The sequence below is a fragment of the Malurus melanocephalus genome, unplaced genomic scaffold (assembly GCF_030028575.1).
Source record: "Malurus melanocephalus ecotype Western Australia unplaced genomic scaffold, MMel_1.1 scaffold_225, whole genome shotgun sequence".
Lineage (NCBI taxonomy): Eukaryota > Metazoa > Chordata > Aves > Passeriformes > Maluridae > Malurus > Malurus melanocephalus.
Genome location: NW_026623457.1, coordinates 1155512 through 1170446, shown reverse-complemented (window position 1 = coordinate 1170446; position 14935 = coordinate 1155512). Strand labels below are relative to the sequence as shown.

Below are 14935 nucleotides of genomic sequence, written 5' to 3'. Positions count from 1 at the left end.
AAAATTGGTTATTGGCAATTAATTTCCTAGTTTAGAAAACAGGTGACTTAAGTCAGAGAAATTCAGCAATGCTGAAAATGAAGAAGCATTTCCTTCCACAGAATTATTCCCAAATGGTACTTATAAAATGCAGACTGTATGCAACACCTTAAGCTAGAGCTGCTTTATTGCAATCAGAGCTAGAAAGGTAGCATTGGAAATTGGAGACACAGCCTCAAATCTATAAAAAAGTAGATGTTTCCACAAGCAAGCAGAATAAACCCACAAATATCTCAACCTTTATTACAATTGTAGAGTTAATGATTATGTTAAGACTAAAGGGAGTTCCTTTGCCTTTACCAAAACAAAACAGTTGTATACTAAGTGATAGTGGTAAACCCTCACAGTTTTTTTTTACGTAAATGAAGAATCATATTAATTACTTTCAGATTCAGTTCCAAAATTATCAGTTCAAGCGCATTGTGAGAACTGTGCTTCAAKTACTCCCCCAAGGCTAACACATTACAATGTAACACATAATATCCTTAGAGTGAAGTAAATCTGGTCAATTGGAAGTAATCTCATCACCCACATTAAAAAAAAGCCTGGACTCCAAYTCTCTTCTGAAAGACAGCAACATAAATCAAAACTTCCCAAAGCTGYTATCTTTCATTTTTTCCACAATAAGATCAAGAGGTTGAGCTCTGCTAGAATTCAGTTTGCCTACGAGAAGGCAGACCTGTGCCAAGGCAGATGAAGAATTGCTTCTTGAAAACAGAACTCTAGTTACCACACTCATCTTTTGCAGCAAGATTGCTCTGCAACCTTGCAGATCACCGTACTAAAAATTAAATCCTCCAGCAGTGCCGATTCATGTATTTAACTTGGACAATATTTAAAGAAACAGACAGGAAAAACTGTATTTTCACCTTGTTCCAACACCAAATACCAAATGGTGAATTGTACAGTCAACTCAGATGTACCATTTTACCCATCAGAACCAGATGTCCTTAGACTCAGCTTCTGAGGTATGACTAGGATGAAGATGCCAACAGGATCAATTTTTATCTTGCTACATATTCAAGCATGCCTTCTGAGACCCTAACAGTTTTCCCCCACTKCACTTTTTGTCTCTTAACCCCTAGAAAAGTGGTACTAGAATTAGAATCAAAATTATTTGGGAAGCTCTTATCAATTTATAGCAAACAAACAGAAAAAGGCAAAAAAAAGGAAGTAACAACCTCTTCCCTGCAACAAACCCCAAAACAACTGGGAACAATGCAGAAAAAAATACTTGTTAGGAGTCTCTACACAGTTACCTTTGAGCCTCTAATCTCGTGGCTGATCTAGTTGTGGCCCCAGAATGTGCATCATCATCTTCCTCATCATCCTCTTCCTCACATTCCTCTTGCTCTTTTAGTTCATCTTCAGAAGATGTTAATTTCCGACGTTTCTTCTCTGGCTCYGGTGTTTCTGTCCATGAAAAATTTTACACATTTGCTATAATTTTCCAAAAGCCCTCCAAAAGGACATGAACACTTAATTTAGAAAAGGTATTCTAGTCACAAATCCCACTTTCAGTAAGTAATTTTCCATTTCCTTTATATTTCAACATTTTAAATTCACACTTGTTTGACTTAATCTTGCTAACACATTCACCACAGTTTACTTACACAGCTCATAGCCAGAATTCATAGAAAATTCATGAGGCTTTATAGAAGCATCTGGGATGTAGCAATTCTGACATGAGATTAAGCAATTTACACATATTTACATAATATTTACACTAGCTGTAACTCAATGATTTTTCCTCAAGAAAGGAAAATTGAATAAAGCTTATCTTGTTGCTATTAGTAAACAGAGAGGCACAGCAATATTTTCTTATTCTGTTAAGAAYAGCACAGTTTCATGCTTTTACCAGTTTCCTCTGACTGAACTGGAGAACGCTTGGGCTTTCTTCCCCTTTTACGCACAACCATTTCTGCCTTCTCAGCTTCATCTTCCTGAAAAAACAAAATGGAGCCAAGTAAGTCAAGAACTATTTACTTTACAGAGAAGACAGCCATTCTTCATTACACACAGTTTGTAAATTTACAAATTGCACTTACATTTGTTGTGTCTTTCTTATTAGATATGTCTGTACCTAAAAAAAAACCAAAAAGGAAAGAAGAAAACTTAATCCTGAACTTCAAATCTTTCACCAATCAATTTAAAAGGGAATTCTTTCATACTCATCCCACTTTGCATAAACATCACAGTAGCTCAGAAAAAATTTGAAGTCTCCTAATTTAGCAAATGGCTTTGCTGTATTTTGTTATATACAGAGACTGGGACAATGATTAATTTTTTTTTTAAGTACTAAGGCTTTATATAACTCACAGTGTTGCTTTGCTCATATATTGTTTTGTTTTAATTGAAAAGCAGAAGTTACTTATTACTTTTAACTACTGTCAATCAATTACAGAATCACAGAAAAATTTAGCTTGGAAGGGACCTCTGGAGGTGACCTGSTCCCATCTCCTCTTCAAAGCATGGCTAAGTTAATTGAACTGATCATACTGTGCACGATCTTGTTCAGCCCAGCTTTGGAAGTTTCCAGGAACATGGTCCTCTGATCTCCAGGAAATCACCAGTGCTTAACTGTGCCCATGCTGAAGCACCAAGATGACCGAGATGATGCTCAAAAGACACTATTTCAAACCTTTCTAGCACCTAGAATGCAAATTATATGACCTTCTCAACCTTCTTACTTCCAATTCAGTAATTTTTACAGACTAGCCAGTTCATGTTAACTCTACATACCGTGTTTCAACTTGGCTTCTCTCTGTGATTACCATTTTCACCCTAACTCTCTGATAAGAGATTATTTTACAAAGCTTTTGAACTTTGTCAAATGGAATTATTTCTATCACCACAAGGATAAAAATCCGTAGCAATAGAAAACAGAAGAAACCTAAATAAAAGCAAGTTTTACATATTTTTCCCCTGCCATAAAACTGCTGTTTAATTTCTGAAAGTTACATAAAAGAGGACATAAACTCGAAAATCCTCACCAATTAGACTGATAGAATGAACAAAGGAACATAACTGCAATGGACTTAAAATAGATCTCAAAGAGCAAAAACATATTCTAAAATTTACACAAAAGCAAATTAAGTAAAACATAAATATATATTCCAAAAATAAGTGAAAAAAAACCATAGAACTTAAAACACTGTTTTAAGTTCTTCACACAACRTAAGTACATACATAATACAACCAGCATGTATTCTGTTATGTTCAGAAAAGATACCTCAAAATTCTGGTACATTTTGACAAATTAGTAGCTATGGGGTTTTTGACTGAAGAACAATCCATCTAGATCCACAATCATACCTTTAATAGACAACCCTCTGCWAGATATGCAAATGTAGTACTTTTGCCTAACTTAGTAATAAGATGTAGCATCTAAAAATCTTACCAATTTTAGATCAGCAGCTGCTGACTAGTACTAAGTAATTACTTTCAAGTTCATTTTCATTGTTATGGGAGGATGATGCCTTCAGAAAGCACATGTCTCTTAACTGCATGTGCTGTAGGGACCAAAAATRAAATTCTGCATCCCACTCCACCCATGGGTCTGTCCCTGTTGCAAATCCTTACGCAGAACACCCAGAAATTACCAAAGTGAACTGCACAGAGGGATTCAACTTGGTTTCCTTTTCATWGCCAGGGTTTTCAACCCCTTTATGCACATGAATGCTAACATAGGATGAAAAGTTTAACAGTGCATTCCACTTCRTACACCCCTCTTAAAATTGCTGTGATATCAACAGCCTTTTACCTGGAAAACAGAATGTTACATAACACACTCAAACTTGCAATACACAGGTATCTGTCCTTTTGAGCAAAAAGCAAAGCAGAATGCTTTTTATTTCATTCTCACATTCTTATGTGTTCTCTTTGTAATTCACAGAAGTCAAGCACCACACAATGTGCTAACCCTCCAGAGACATTTCTGAAGCATATGGATTAAAGCTGACATTTTAACGAATGTGAAGAATATAGGAAACAGTCCATATGTGCAGTGCAGCCAGATTAGTCTCTCTGTAGAAACCAAAGCTTTTAGAAACTCCAGATTTGTTCTGAAGATTTGTTTCATCAGATTAGTTATATGTTTGTTTGCATTTGTAGACAAACCATTTTTTAACCTACTTTTCAGGTTCACCTGCTTCCTGAAATGGGTTTTTAAAGCTTGTTCCATGAATGGCCATAATTAAAAGGACACACTTAAATAACCAGTGCAATTCAGACTCTATACAAGAGAAAGATTACAAGACTCTGTACAAAATAAAAATTAGAAGCGAAATAGAAAGGCATTTCACTGAATTTTTAGTTTGAAGCACTCAAAGTATGTTTTTGAGTCAAGCTAAGCAACTGTCTTCCAAARTTCATATAGCAATTGTGAAAAGAGAAAGAAATATTCCCTTTAAGATACCACAAAGCTCTTTAGACACATCCACAGATAAACCAATTAACTGTACAAAATGTAAAATTTAACGGAGTGTGATAATTTCTTCCATCTTTTGTTTTATATGTTGAGGCAGGTATACTTTGCTTACCTGTTTGAGGTGTTCTCCCTCTACTTGCAAAGGTAGGAGACTGCAGCTGAAATTAAAAAAGTGTGGGTTTCTTAATTTAAAGTAAATCAGAAAAGTTTAGCATTGTGTTTCATAATCACAGAAACTTGTTCGTATTCTTTAYAGAATGCATCTGTAAATCTAGAAAAAGTGAGCACCCTAAGGAGCACAAGAAGTTTCTACTGAGTTTAACAGTAGGATGCGTTTTTCCATTTTGATAAAGAACTGAAACAAGTCAAATCAGCCCATAAACAAATCATAGCGCTTTCAGTAACCTGACACTAGAGTCATTGTAATAAAAGACACAAAAGATAAAAGCAGTTTAGTCAACACTGAAATTTCTGAGTCTTTAATTATCAACAAAGACGTTTCGTACAGTCACTTGATGTAATCCCACATACAGATTTACAGAACTACAAATCGTCTGARATTTTTTATTGACTCAGAATGCAGAAAAAGCTATGTATAATTACACAATGTCCTATGATGACTGCCCAAAAACTTCAGCACTTTCACCACTGCATGACTACACTAGGATGCCTGTAGTTCCTCTGAAGCAGAATGTTCCCAAAACAGTTTCCCTGGGGAAAGGCATCTCACTTTACAGAACCCCTGTCTCAGATGGAGGGCAGGTAATTCCCAAGATTTTGAACAGCCATGCTAGGTGGTGCCTTACTAGGCAAGTAGGCAGAAAACATGAGTTTCAACACACCCTCATTTTTAAAATCACCCCTTTTCTATGCAATAAGGTTGATTCTGAAATAAAGGAATTCCCTAGAGAGGTGCCTTCAACCAGAATAAATTCAACTGGTTGTACTCCATGAACATGCCTGACGCATTACTGCCCTGTGCTACAGTCCAACTGGATTGCAGAAACAATACCAGCAGAACACTTTCTTAGCTGTAAATGCCCTTCACAGGGGTTAGAAAATAAAACTACCACTGAGCTTTAGAAGACAGGTATGTTTCATGAGCTCCTAGGCTGCTCACCAGTATGTCTCTATCTCCTGCATGAACTGCAATTTGCAATATATATGTAATACAAGTGTTCTACATAGTATTTTTATTTTAGAGCTATTCAAAAGATACTATGTCCTATTATTATGACACATTCAGCAGAGGAAAAAAAAATCAAGTCTTTGAAATAAAGTCACCCTTGCTCTTCAGGCCAAAATCACTCTCAGCACTAACTAAAAGACACACAACCAAAATTTCAACCTGCACACAGATATATGCTGRTAGTCAGCACAACACTTAAATTTGTATTAATTAAATTAAATGTGAAACTGATAGTTAATTCACTATATTCTGACTTAACATTGTATTTTGCTTACAAATTCASCTATATTAAGAAACACTAATAATAGTTTTTGTTTACTTAGAYGGAGCTCAACTACCAAGTTTTCCATAAGATGTTTCTGAAATGCTGTTAACTGTTAAACAGATAAATGGCTCTTGAAATACTGTGTTTAAATGCACCCAAACAAAATAAAGGCACTTACATTCCCAGTGCTCATATCAGCTTTTGACTCCCCACCTGAGGGAAGAAATATGAGTTCAGAACTTGAATGTCACTATTATATYCTTGTTTTTCCACACAGGTATTATGAGCTACTTACCACCAGGTTGTACTGCTTCAAGAGGGTATTTACGAGGTCGTCCCCTTTTGCGTTTCACTATTACAGGTTGATTTTCCTATTCAAAAAAAAAGGACAAAAATATTTTGGTTACTGTWACTGACATTGGGCATTTGAGCAATATAATTGCTCAAATACAAAGATTGCTAACTGAATTCACAATGTGACAGTGGCAGTAGAGTGCCTGTCAGTTAATAAATAGATTAGGCAGTTTTCATATGAAGAGACCCTGCCTGTTATGAAATCAACTAATATAGGTGAAAAAAAACAAGCCAACTCCGAATTATACAAAATTCTCACTGGCTTGACTCAAGGACAAAGCATGACTGAGAATGCAGTGCCTTCTGCTCCCTTAGCCCCAAAATCTCTGTCACTTGGTCTCACAAATGCTGCTGGCTTACCCCATACAAGAACACCAAACTCTGCATCCCCTGAGCCCCTTTTCCTGGTGCCACAGAGCACAGGCTACATCCTGAAACCTGAGCAAGTGCTTCAAACAGCTAATATCCTAGTTATCCCAATAAACAGATTGCTGATATTCTCCACACAAACAGATCTTTAGCAATAAAAGGCCCCTTCCTTCGAAGCTTTAAGCTGTGAAAGACAACTTTTAAAGTAACAAATATGATCCCCAAAAACAGACTTTCTCTTGTATGGAAGGAAAGAAGATGAAACGCCTCATCCAACATTTACTGAAGTTTAGCAGTATTTCCCCCAGAATGGTTCTAAGTAACTCAAGCCGTGAGTTAACAAACACAAAAACATATTCTTTAAATTCTCCTCTACTTCTAAATTTAAGATAAGAAAAGCAAATGATGAAACCCAACATCTTTATGAGATCAGTGTCTATTTCCAGAGACCAGCATCAATTTAAATCACTAGGGTTCAGGCATTTGGTTACAACCCATATGGTCCAATATCACAAGTAATTGTCTAAGACACAATATGAAGAATTGTAAAATTATTAAAAGATAGTATTTTTTAAAGCCATGTAATATTTGATAATGACTAAACTGCCCACATCAATTACAAGGTTTCCAGAAAACTTAATTTCTATACAGTATAACTATATAATTGCTTTCTAGACATTTTGTAAGCACTATTAAGCATAGGGAGGGTGTTACTCCTACTATGGTAATCAGCCAATGATGTCTTATGGCCTGTGAATTTATACTTTGTGACAGAGCTACATAAGTCCTTGGTACTTTACAGTACCAAACACATTTTTGCAACTATTTCTTAGTAGGTAAAGACAAAGTTTTAATATTGCTGTCAACAAAATACAAAATACTTACGTACTGCAAAGACAGAGTACTGTGAACCTGCACTACCTCAGTGAGTTCATATGAATAAGAACACTCACCTCCGGAGAATTTTCATTCAATTCTGGACTGTGCTTTTTCTTTTCAGACTTTTCCTGTTGAATGTTAAATTCATCTTCACACATACAAAGAAAAAAAAGAAGAAATTGTATACTTTTGTTTTATTAGGTAAAGAAAATGGTATAAGCCACAAGCTCTGCACTGAAAACATTTCATCCTTAAGCCCAAAATTCCCTAAAAAATAGCCATCAGAAATCAGCACTGTTTGCCTTGTATAAACAGTGTTTTGGTCTGCCCAAAATGCTTGCCCCTAACACCAGATGAGTTGGGCAGGTCTTCTATTTTAAGGTAAAAACAAAAGCTCGCAAGTGTGACACACTMTAAAATGGTATGATAAATACAAGTCCCTAGTCCATTTCCTCACATAATCCATGAAACAGGAAGCTGAGGATACAAGCAATTGCAGAACAGATTCAGACTTATCAGCTTGCTMACATGAGAAACAAAAACTATCAATAGATCAAATAACCATCAGGGAAGATTCTCATGCTGCTCCCACAAAGACAGACTGAATTTACATCAAAGCCAGTATTAATACTGTGGACACGCCATCTCTCATTATTTATTTTAGTGCAATTAATWAGTCAATGACAACAGTGCAACTTCCACTCTTTTCTGGTTTCTCTGCAGAAACGAACAAAACTGATTTAATGGTGGCTATGTCATGCCATAGAAGGATCATGCTCAGAGTTAGAGTGGTTAGAGTTAGGAGAAGTTCTTGTCACATAATGTTGATCATGCTATTTTCCTCACCTACCTGTTTATTTCCCATTAGCTTTCCTACCCAAGGTACATACTGAAGCAACAATGGAGTGAATGGGTGGTAGCACAGCAGAAACATGAAAACTTTTCTCACCGTTAAAGAACTTCAATTAATTACTTGCAAGCAGTAATAGAGCAGATATCAACTAGAGAATACATGCAAGTACATTTGCTCAGATCAAGTTTCCAATTTAAAAAAACATTCAAATGAAATGACCATCAGTATGGGTTCAGAAAATCTGCCATAATGGGCAGTTTAATTACCTTTTTCTTCGACAGTACTTCTGGGAGGTGTTTGTGTTACTTTGGACACTTCTTTGGACTCTTCTGCTACATCACCTGAAATAACTTCCTAKTTTGAAACAAAGAGCAAAAGAGTAYCTTACTAYACATYGAAGACCATTGTCAGTTACACTAACAAACCACCCCAACCTGATACAGGAGTAGCTATTTTACTCACCAAGGTTTTGTACTGTCTCTTAAAAACTTTGATACTGAGAAGCTTCATCAAAAATCAATGGGTGAGAATGTCAGATATACTGCATGTACTCTTAGGAGCAATATCTATTTTGTCCTAATTCCTGTTCTGATTCAGCAGCAATCAGTGCTAACTCAGCACTCAGGTGAAGTGCAATACCCTGTGGAAGATCTCAGACCAGTATGTCCATGCAGATGTTGGACTGACTGGACAGCTGGGACCCAACAATACTCCATGAGATCCCAAGTTCCTCACTATTGTGCAGCTCAATCCTCTCAATCTTTCACACCTCAAAGAGATTCAACACAGATCACCACCTTTTTAATTTTTTTTTTTTTAAATTGTGCCCTCTACTGAAAAGTATCATTCTCTAGAGAGTTTGTTTCTATTCAACACAATGTAAAAGTAGTTTAATTATGAAAACCCCTCCCAAAATAAACTGCTGAAGAAATAATAACTTAGATTTTCACCTTACAATAGCAGAACATAAAAAAGTTCTTGGTAGTACCTTGACATTATCAGATTCCATTTTGGAACACTGAGTTTGTTCGTCATCTTTTAACACATCCTGAGCAATCAGCTGGTTGCCTGCAAAACCAAGTAACAACCAAAGTGTTAAAGAAGTGTCTTCTGCATTTGCCATATTGTTGTGCCACTTTTGTATCAGCTCACTATCACTGACAGTCAAAAGTCTGAAAAGAAGCATCTTACAAAAATATGAACAGAAAGTTAGTCTAACCACTCTTCAAAAAGGGAAGACAACATAATTACAAGAGAATTACATGTTYCTTGTATGTTACAGGTGTGGTTTATCTTGTTTGCTTGTTTGTAAAGGTAAGCCCAAAACTGAAATTTGACAGGTACCACATCAAGAAATGGAACATCAACCTCAATTTCAACTCACCCAGAGAAAGCAGTTGATGCTATGTGGGACACTAATGAATGCATGATTTCTAATTACCCACTTCATCAAATCAAAATTCTTAGAAGAAAAAAGCCATTATAAAAAAATGCTGTTATTATACTAACTTTTTTTTCTAAATTGTTCTGATGCTGAACAGACAAAAGAAGTTGAGATCAGAGTTTAAAGAGATACTACCTTGTCAGTCTTATAATYACTGTATCAACAAAATGCTCAACTTATTTCTATGTTAAATTCATCTAAATTTAATTTACAAATGTTTATGCCATTCAATGGASTGAATTCCTTCTCACTTTTTGCTTCCAGACAAACAAAAGGCTGTACTAAAACTTAGTTCTTTCCAACCTAAGAAAAGGAAGCATACACCTCCACAAAGTCTATGTTTAGATTTTCCCCTAATGATCTGCTTCCTTGTTTTTTATTTTAAAAGGATAAAAYTAGTATTTATTTTAAATACTAAACAAAAATGTTTCTTCACTTATGATTCAAAAAAAACCCCACTGTAATACTCTTCTGTGCAGTAATTAAATTTGTTCTAATATTTTTATCAAATATATTAACTGTAATATTAAAAGTTGTTCTGGAAACATAAATTGCTTTGGAGTTTGGAATTTMTTACGTGCCATTCTTTTCTCAAAAATACCATTTTATGGCTTAACCACAGTAGAACTTAGTTTTGCAGCAGAAAAACTTTGTACAAATTTGTGCCTTTGTGTATCACTTACTTTTTTCTTTATCCGTTGTTTCTGAAGACTTACATCGTATTCCTCTAGATCTATGTTCTTCAGTTCTCTGGGCATCCAAGTTTTCCAYCTACACATAAAACACAAAAAAGATAACATCTTTTTTCTATGAAGTTTATGAACACAGAAGGGAGAAACTTCTTCCTACTTGTTACTTTCAAGTACAACATTCATTAAAATGGAAAGCAGCAGTCTACAGAAGGAATTTTTTCCTAGAACTCAAGAGCCATTACTAGTACAGAAAAAGCACTATCAAAGAACTTCAAACTTGCAGTATTTTCCAAATTTCTAATGGATAWTTTTATTGAAGAATCTTAGAATGAAGAACCCTACCACATGTTTTAAAAGCAGTTCATCACAGTAAATCACATAAAATATTTCTGGATTTAAAGGACATTGTCTGACATACAGCAATAGAAGTTTCTCATTAGCACCCGAAATGTGGCTAGCCAGCATTTCAATATGGTAATAAATAAATTTCTACCCAAGTTTAAGCAACCACAAACACAATTTCAGTTTGCTTCTGGCATTAAATGTCTTGTTTCTGCTCCATAAAATACACTTTATCTTTGCAACTTTCCCAGTTATCCCACTTATAAGTTCTTCTGAAAGACAGCAGACTGCACTAAAGTAGGTTTCTAATTGGGATCAGAAGCTCCCAGAATAACCACTATTTTTTTCCTCTACTCTCATGAAGATCAATCAAGCTTCTCTTTTCTGCCAGTTAACAGTCTTGAAAATGTCACAGATTGTGGAACAACAATGCAAGATTTATTTAGTGGCAGATTTGAAAGAATAATTAGACATCAACCTACACAGCTGCACAGTCTCAATATACATAGGCTCTGCATATACAAAAATAGTATTTCCCTTTAGAGAATATTTAATGTAAATAGAAGTAAATTTAAGTATGAGAAAAGCAGCCCAGACTTAAGAGAATAAATTTTAAAAAATCAAGAACTTACATGAGAAGCTTCTTTTTSTAAAGGAACATTCCTCTGCAGTAAATCTATTAAAAATAATTGCAACACAATCAGAAAAGTTAAGCAAGAGCAAAGTATCACAGTATTTCTACTTCACTTCCCCAAAAGGATTCCAGAGAACTGAAACTATGTAAAACTTACTTCCAATGTTGGAAATAAGATACATCCAATCTTCTCTTAACAATATACCCACAAAAAAAAAAAAAGAAGAATATGAATCTCTGAGCATAGGAAAAATGAGAATCAGTTTATGGTTGAAATACAGGCAATCAAGGAGCTGTCATCCTTGCAATGGTGACTTTGACATTTCAAATACAGCTCTACTATTTGAATGAGAATTTCGCCCATCACAATCTTCGATACTGGATCATGGGATGAAGTAAAATGGGATTAAGCTATACTGCAACACCACACTTCCAGAAAACGGAAGTCTGCACAATTGTACTGGTGAGACCTGTAGCTGACAGAGTGCACACAAGGAAATTGTCCAACTACTAGACTCAACTGTACTCTAACTCTGATGAAGTAGAACCTCAGCCTCCCATATCACAAAAGCAAGCAAAGTAATCATAAGAGCTGATGAGTGGTCTGGAGTTTTGACAGAATCCCATAACTTTCAATACATCAAGAGAATTAAAAAGAAGCTGCTCTATCAAGCATTCTTAAAATCTGATTCATAAAAAGCACTGAATGAATACCTTAATTTAAAAAAGCTCCTAAAACATTCCCAAGCAAATTTCCTTTCAGCTATAGTAAGAACAAAAACTTAARATAAAATAAATCCACTCTCTTTTACACAGAATTTTATCTTTTGTAGCTCATTTCTTAAATCTACACATTTTAGCAACAATTTTTTCACAGCTATACTGCTGAGTCGCACATCTTTCAATTTTTAAAGCAGTGTCAAATGAAGAGCTAGTTCCTACCCACTCAAACAGCAATGATTTGTTTACATTCCAAAGAATCTTGGACTACTAAACTACTGTGTCTGCTGTTCATACACATGACAGGACAAACATTTGTCTTTTAAACAACTTCCTTTTACGTACGTTGAGCTGTATGTATATATGCATGTATATATATGTATAAGAGAGATTATTGCTGGGGAGAAAAAAAACCTCTCTACCAAGACCTAAAAAGCATTAGTCTTCAGTATGTGTCATATCCAACATGTTTTACACAACAAATGGACTTTTGTTAAACATTTTACAAGAAACAAGATTATCACAGCTAGTTCAATCTGCACATTTTAAATTTTAAGTACTGTCTGTCTGGGTGACTGAGTGATGGGAACTGGGGCAGAGTTTCAAAAGCACTTCAAAGAAACCTCACAGTACAGAAAAACCTGTTCAAATTTTAGATCTGTCATCCTAAAGTCTACATTCTTTTAACCAGTTCTYGGGGTTTACATTTTCTTTCTTGTGAGCAGAGCATGTCTCTTGCCATTCACCTGAATACACACCACCCTATAACCAGGCAGATGAATCTGACCCACCCTGAGAATACAAACAGAATTCTAAAGTTTTATACAAATGCTCATATCCCACCTTACTGCTATTTGTGTTTTCTGTTTGGTAAATGGTTATTTTGGTATGGTCTATTTAGTATGTCTGAAAATTTAAAAGTGAGTTTAACAGTGTGTCCTTCCATAGCATGCAGGCTTTCAGCTGCAACTTTGTGCAAGAGGAAAGGCATCTTTGACCTCYCTGGACAACATGAGCAGCAGTAACAATGGTACCTCATGGGATTCATTTTACTTCTGCTTGTTATTCCAAAAATTGAGGATTAGCTCTCATCTGGTATTGTTGTAAACATCTCTTTAATGCATCTGGAGCACAAAATCCATCAAAATGGGCACAAAGCAGGCGCTTGTCTCTGCTGTAACAGGAAAGCTAAACAATTGCAACGCATAATTTGGGTTTGGGAAGAACRGATTCTTCTTTAGGTTTGGTCCCACTGAAGATTAGTTTAAGTACACGGAAAAGGAATTACTGAGCACAGATCCAAGTTGACTAATTGAGGTTTTTAGCTAGATGATTACCTACTTATAACTGCTCTTCAAATTTGAGTGGATGGCCACAAATATTTTAATCTTTTGGAGAGCAAGAAGAAAAGAAAAACCCAGAAGTTTTCTGTAAAGTATCAGTGACTTGTCATATGGTAGTTACTATTTTCATACAGGCCTGTCATAACACCCTAAAACCAGGATGCTCTAAATCTGTAGGAAAGAAAGCCATTCCTTGGGGAAATCTCTGTATCTTTCCTGGACAAATGTTTTTATGAATTTATTGATTTTAATTAGAATATTGGCAGTCTCCTTTTTTTAAAATCCTAAATTTTAAAATTTTTTTCTACTTTCAGCATATCATATTGGAAGAAAAGTCTGACCCCCCCTACCCTACAAACCAAATTCAAGATCTTCTGAACTCCCAGAAACATTTCACGATTTCTGAAGACTACCTTCAATTCCTTTATACATCATACATAACAAATCTGCAATCCTYCTATCATAAGTAATAGTACCTTCAGCATGAAAATAAGCGGCTATGAGTATAAAAATCACCTTTTTGCAATTCTTTAGTTTGAAGATCCACACATCCCTCTTCACTTCTTGCACTTTCAGGCTGTTGTGACTAAATACAAAGTAAAAAGAAACAAATATTGAGATACTTGTTCTGAATAAGTCTCACTCTTCTCATCTGGACATGAAGTAGCACATTGTCTTACCATGAACTATAAAAGTCTGCAAAAGCTTTCTTAGTAAGACATCAGTACCAATATTAAGCAATATAAGTCAGATCTAAGCTCAATAGTACAGTACTTAGACTTGACCTTAGAGTTAACATTAGTACCAGGGATTAGTTTAAAAAAGCAGATTTCAGGAATTCAAGACAGAACACCTACTCTGAGTTCCAAATACAAGAAATAACATAGAAATGTTTCACAGGGAAAAAAAAAGATCTGCAATGTATAATGAGGTACCATGATCTCCCTACAACTTGTATTTTGGATGGATTTTTTAGGTTTGCTTCCTAAAAAATAAAAAGAAGTTGCAGATCAGCTCTAAGTTACTGCTGCACAGATAATGGTATATGGAGCTGAATGTACCAAAGACTGTTCTGAACATCGTAAACTCGCCTACAGCTCYACATCATGGCTATCCTGGCTCTAGAACCATGTTATGCCAGTAAACAGTACAACTTTTTGCAGGTGGAATTGAACTCTTAATAATTAATTAATAAATCCCACCAGACTGCAGCTGACTTCAACTTTCCTAAGTTCACCCTTTCATAGATGCTTGGGAGACTCTGAACCATGTTACCCCTCATTATCCCAAAACTTATTTTCAGAGCTTGGCAAGAAACATGGATACCCTCCTGAATCTGAATGAAGAATGAACCCATGTTAATCCTGCCTGCTGTGGATCACA

The 14935-nt window shown here is 35.4% G+C and overlaps 1 protein-coding gene across 2 annotated transcripts in view; it reads right to left on the bottom strand.

The window, feature by feature from the left end:
- BOD1L1 (biorientation of chromosomes in cell division 1 like 1) overlaps positions 1–14935 on the bottom strand; it is a 35246-nt gene that overhangs the window by 3032 nt on the left and 17279 nt on the right. The window contains exons 11-22 of one of the 2 annotated variants that reach the window (XM_057374463.1): positions 14069–14138; positions 11488–11531; positions 10505–10592; positions 9366–9445; positions 8644–8731; positions 7599–7672; positions 6218–6293; positions 6101–6135; positions 4581–4626; positions 2088–2122; positions 1898–1982; positions 1299–1452 (exon numbers count right to left, since the gene is read on the bottom strand). In XM_057374463.1, the coding sequence (XP_057230446.1) occupies positions 1299–1452; positions 1898–1982; positions 2088–2122; positions 4581–4626; positions 6101–6135; positions 6218–6293; positions 7599–7672; positions 8644–8731; positions 9366–9445; positions 10505–10592; positions 11488–11531; positions 14069–14138 (875 nt within the window). Of the gene's footprint in view, positions 1–1298; positions 1453–1897; positions 1983–2086; positions 2123–4580; positions 4627–6100; positions 6136–6217; positions 6294–7598; positions 7673–8643; positions 8732–9365; positions 9446–10504; positions 10593–11487; positions 11532–14068; positions 14139–14935 lie in introns of those variants that run through there. The other variant, XM_057374464.1, reaches the window with a different exon arrangement.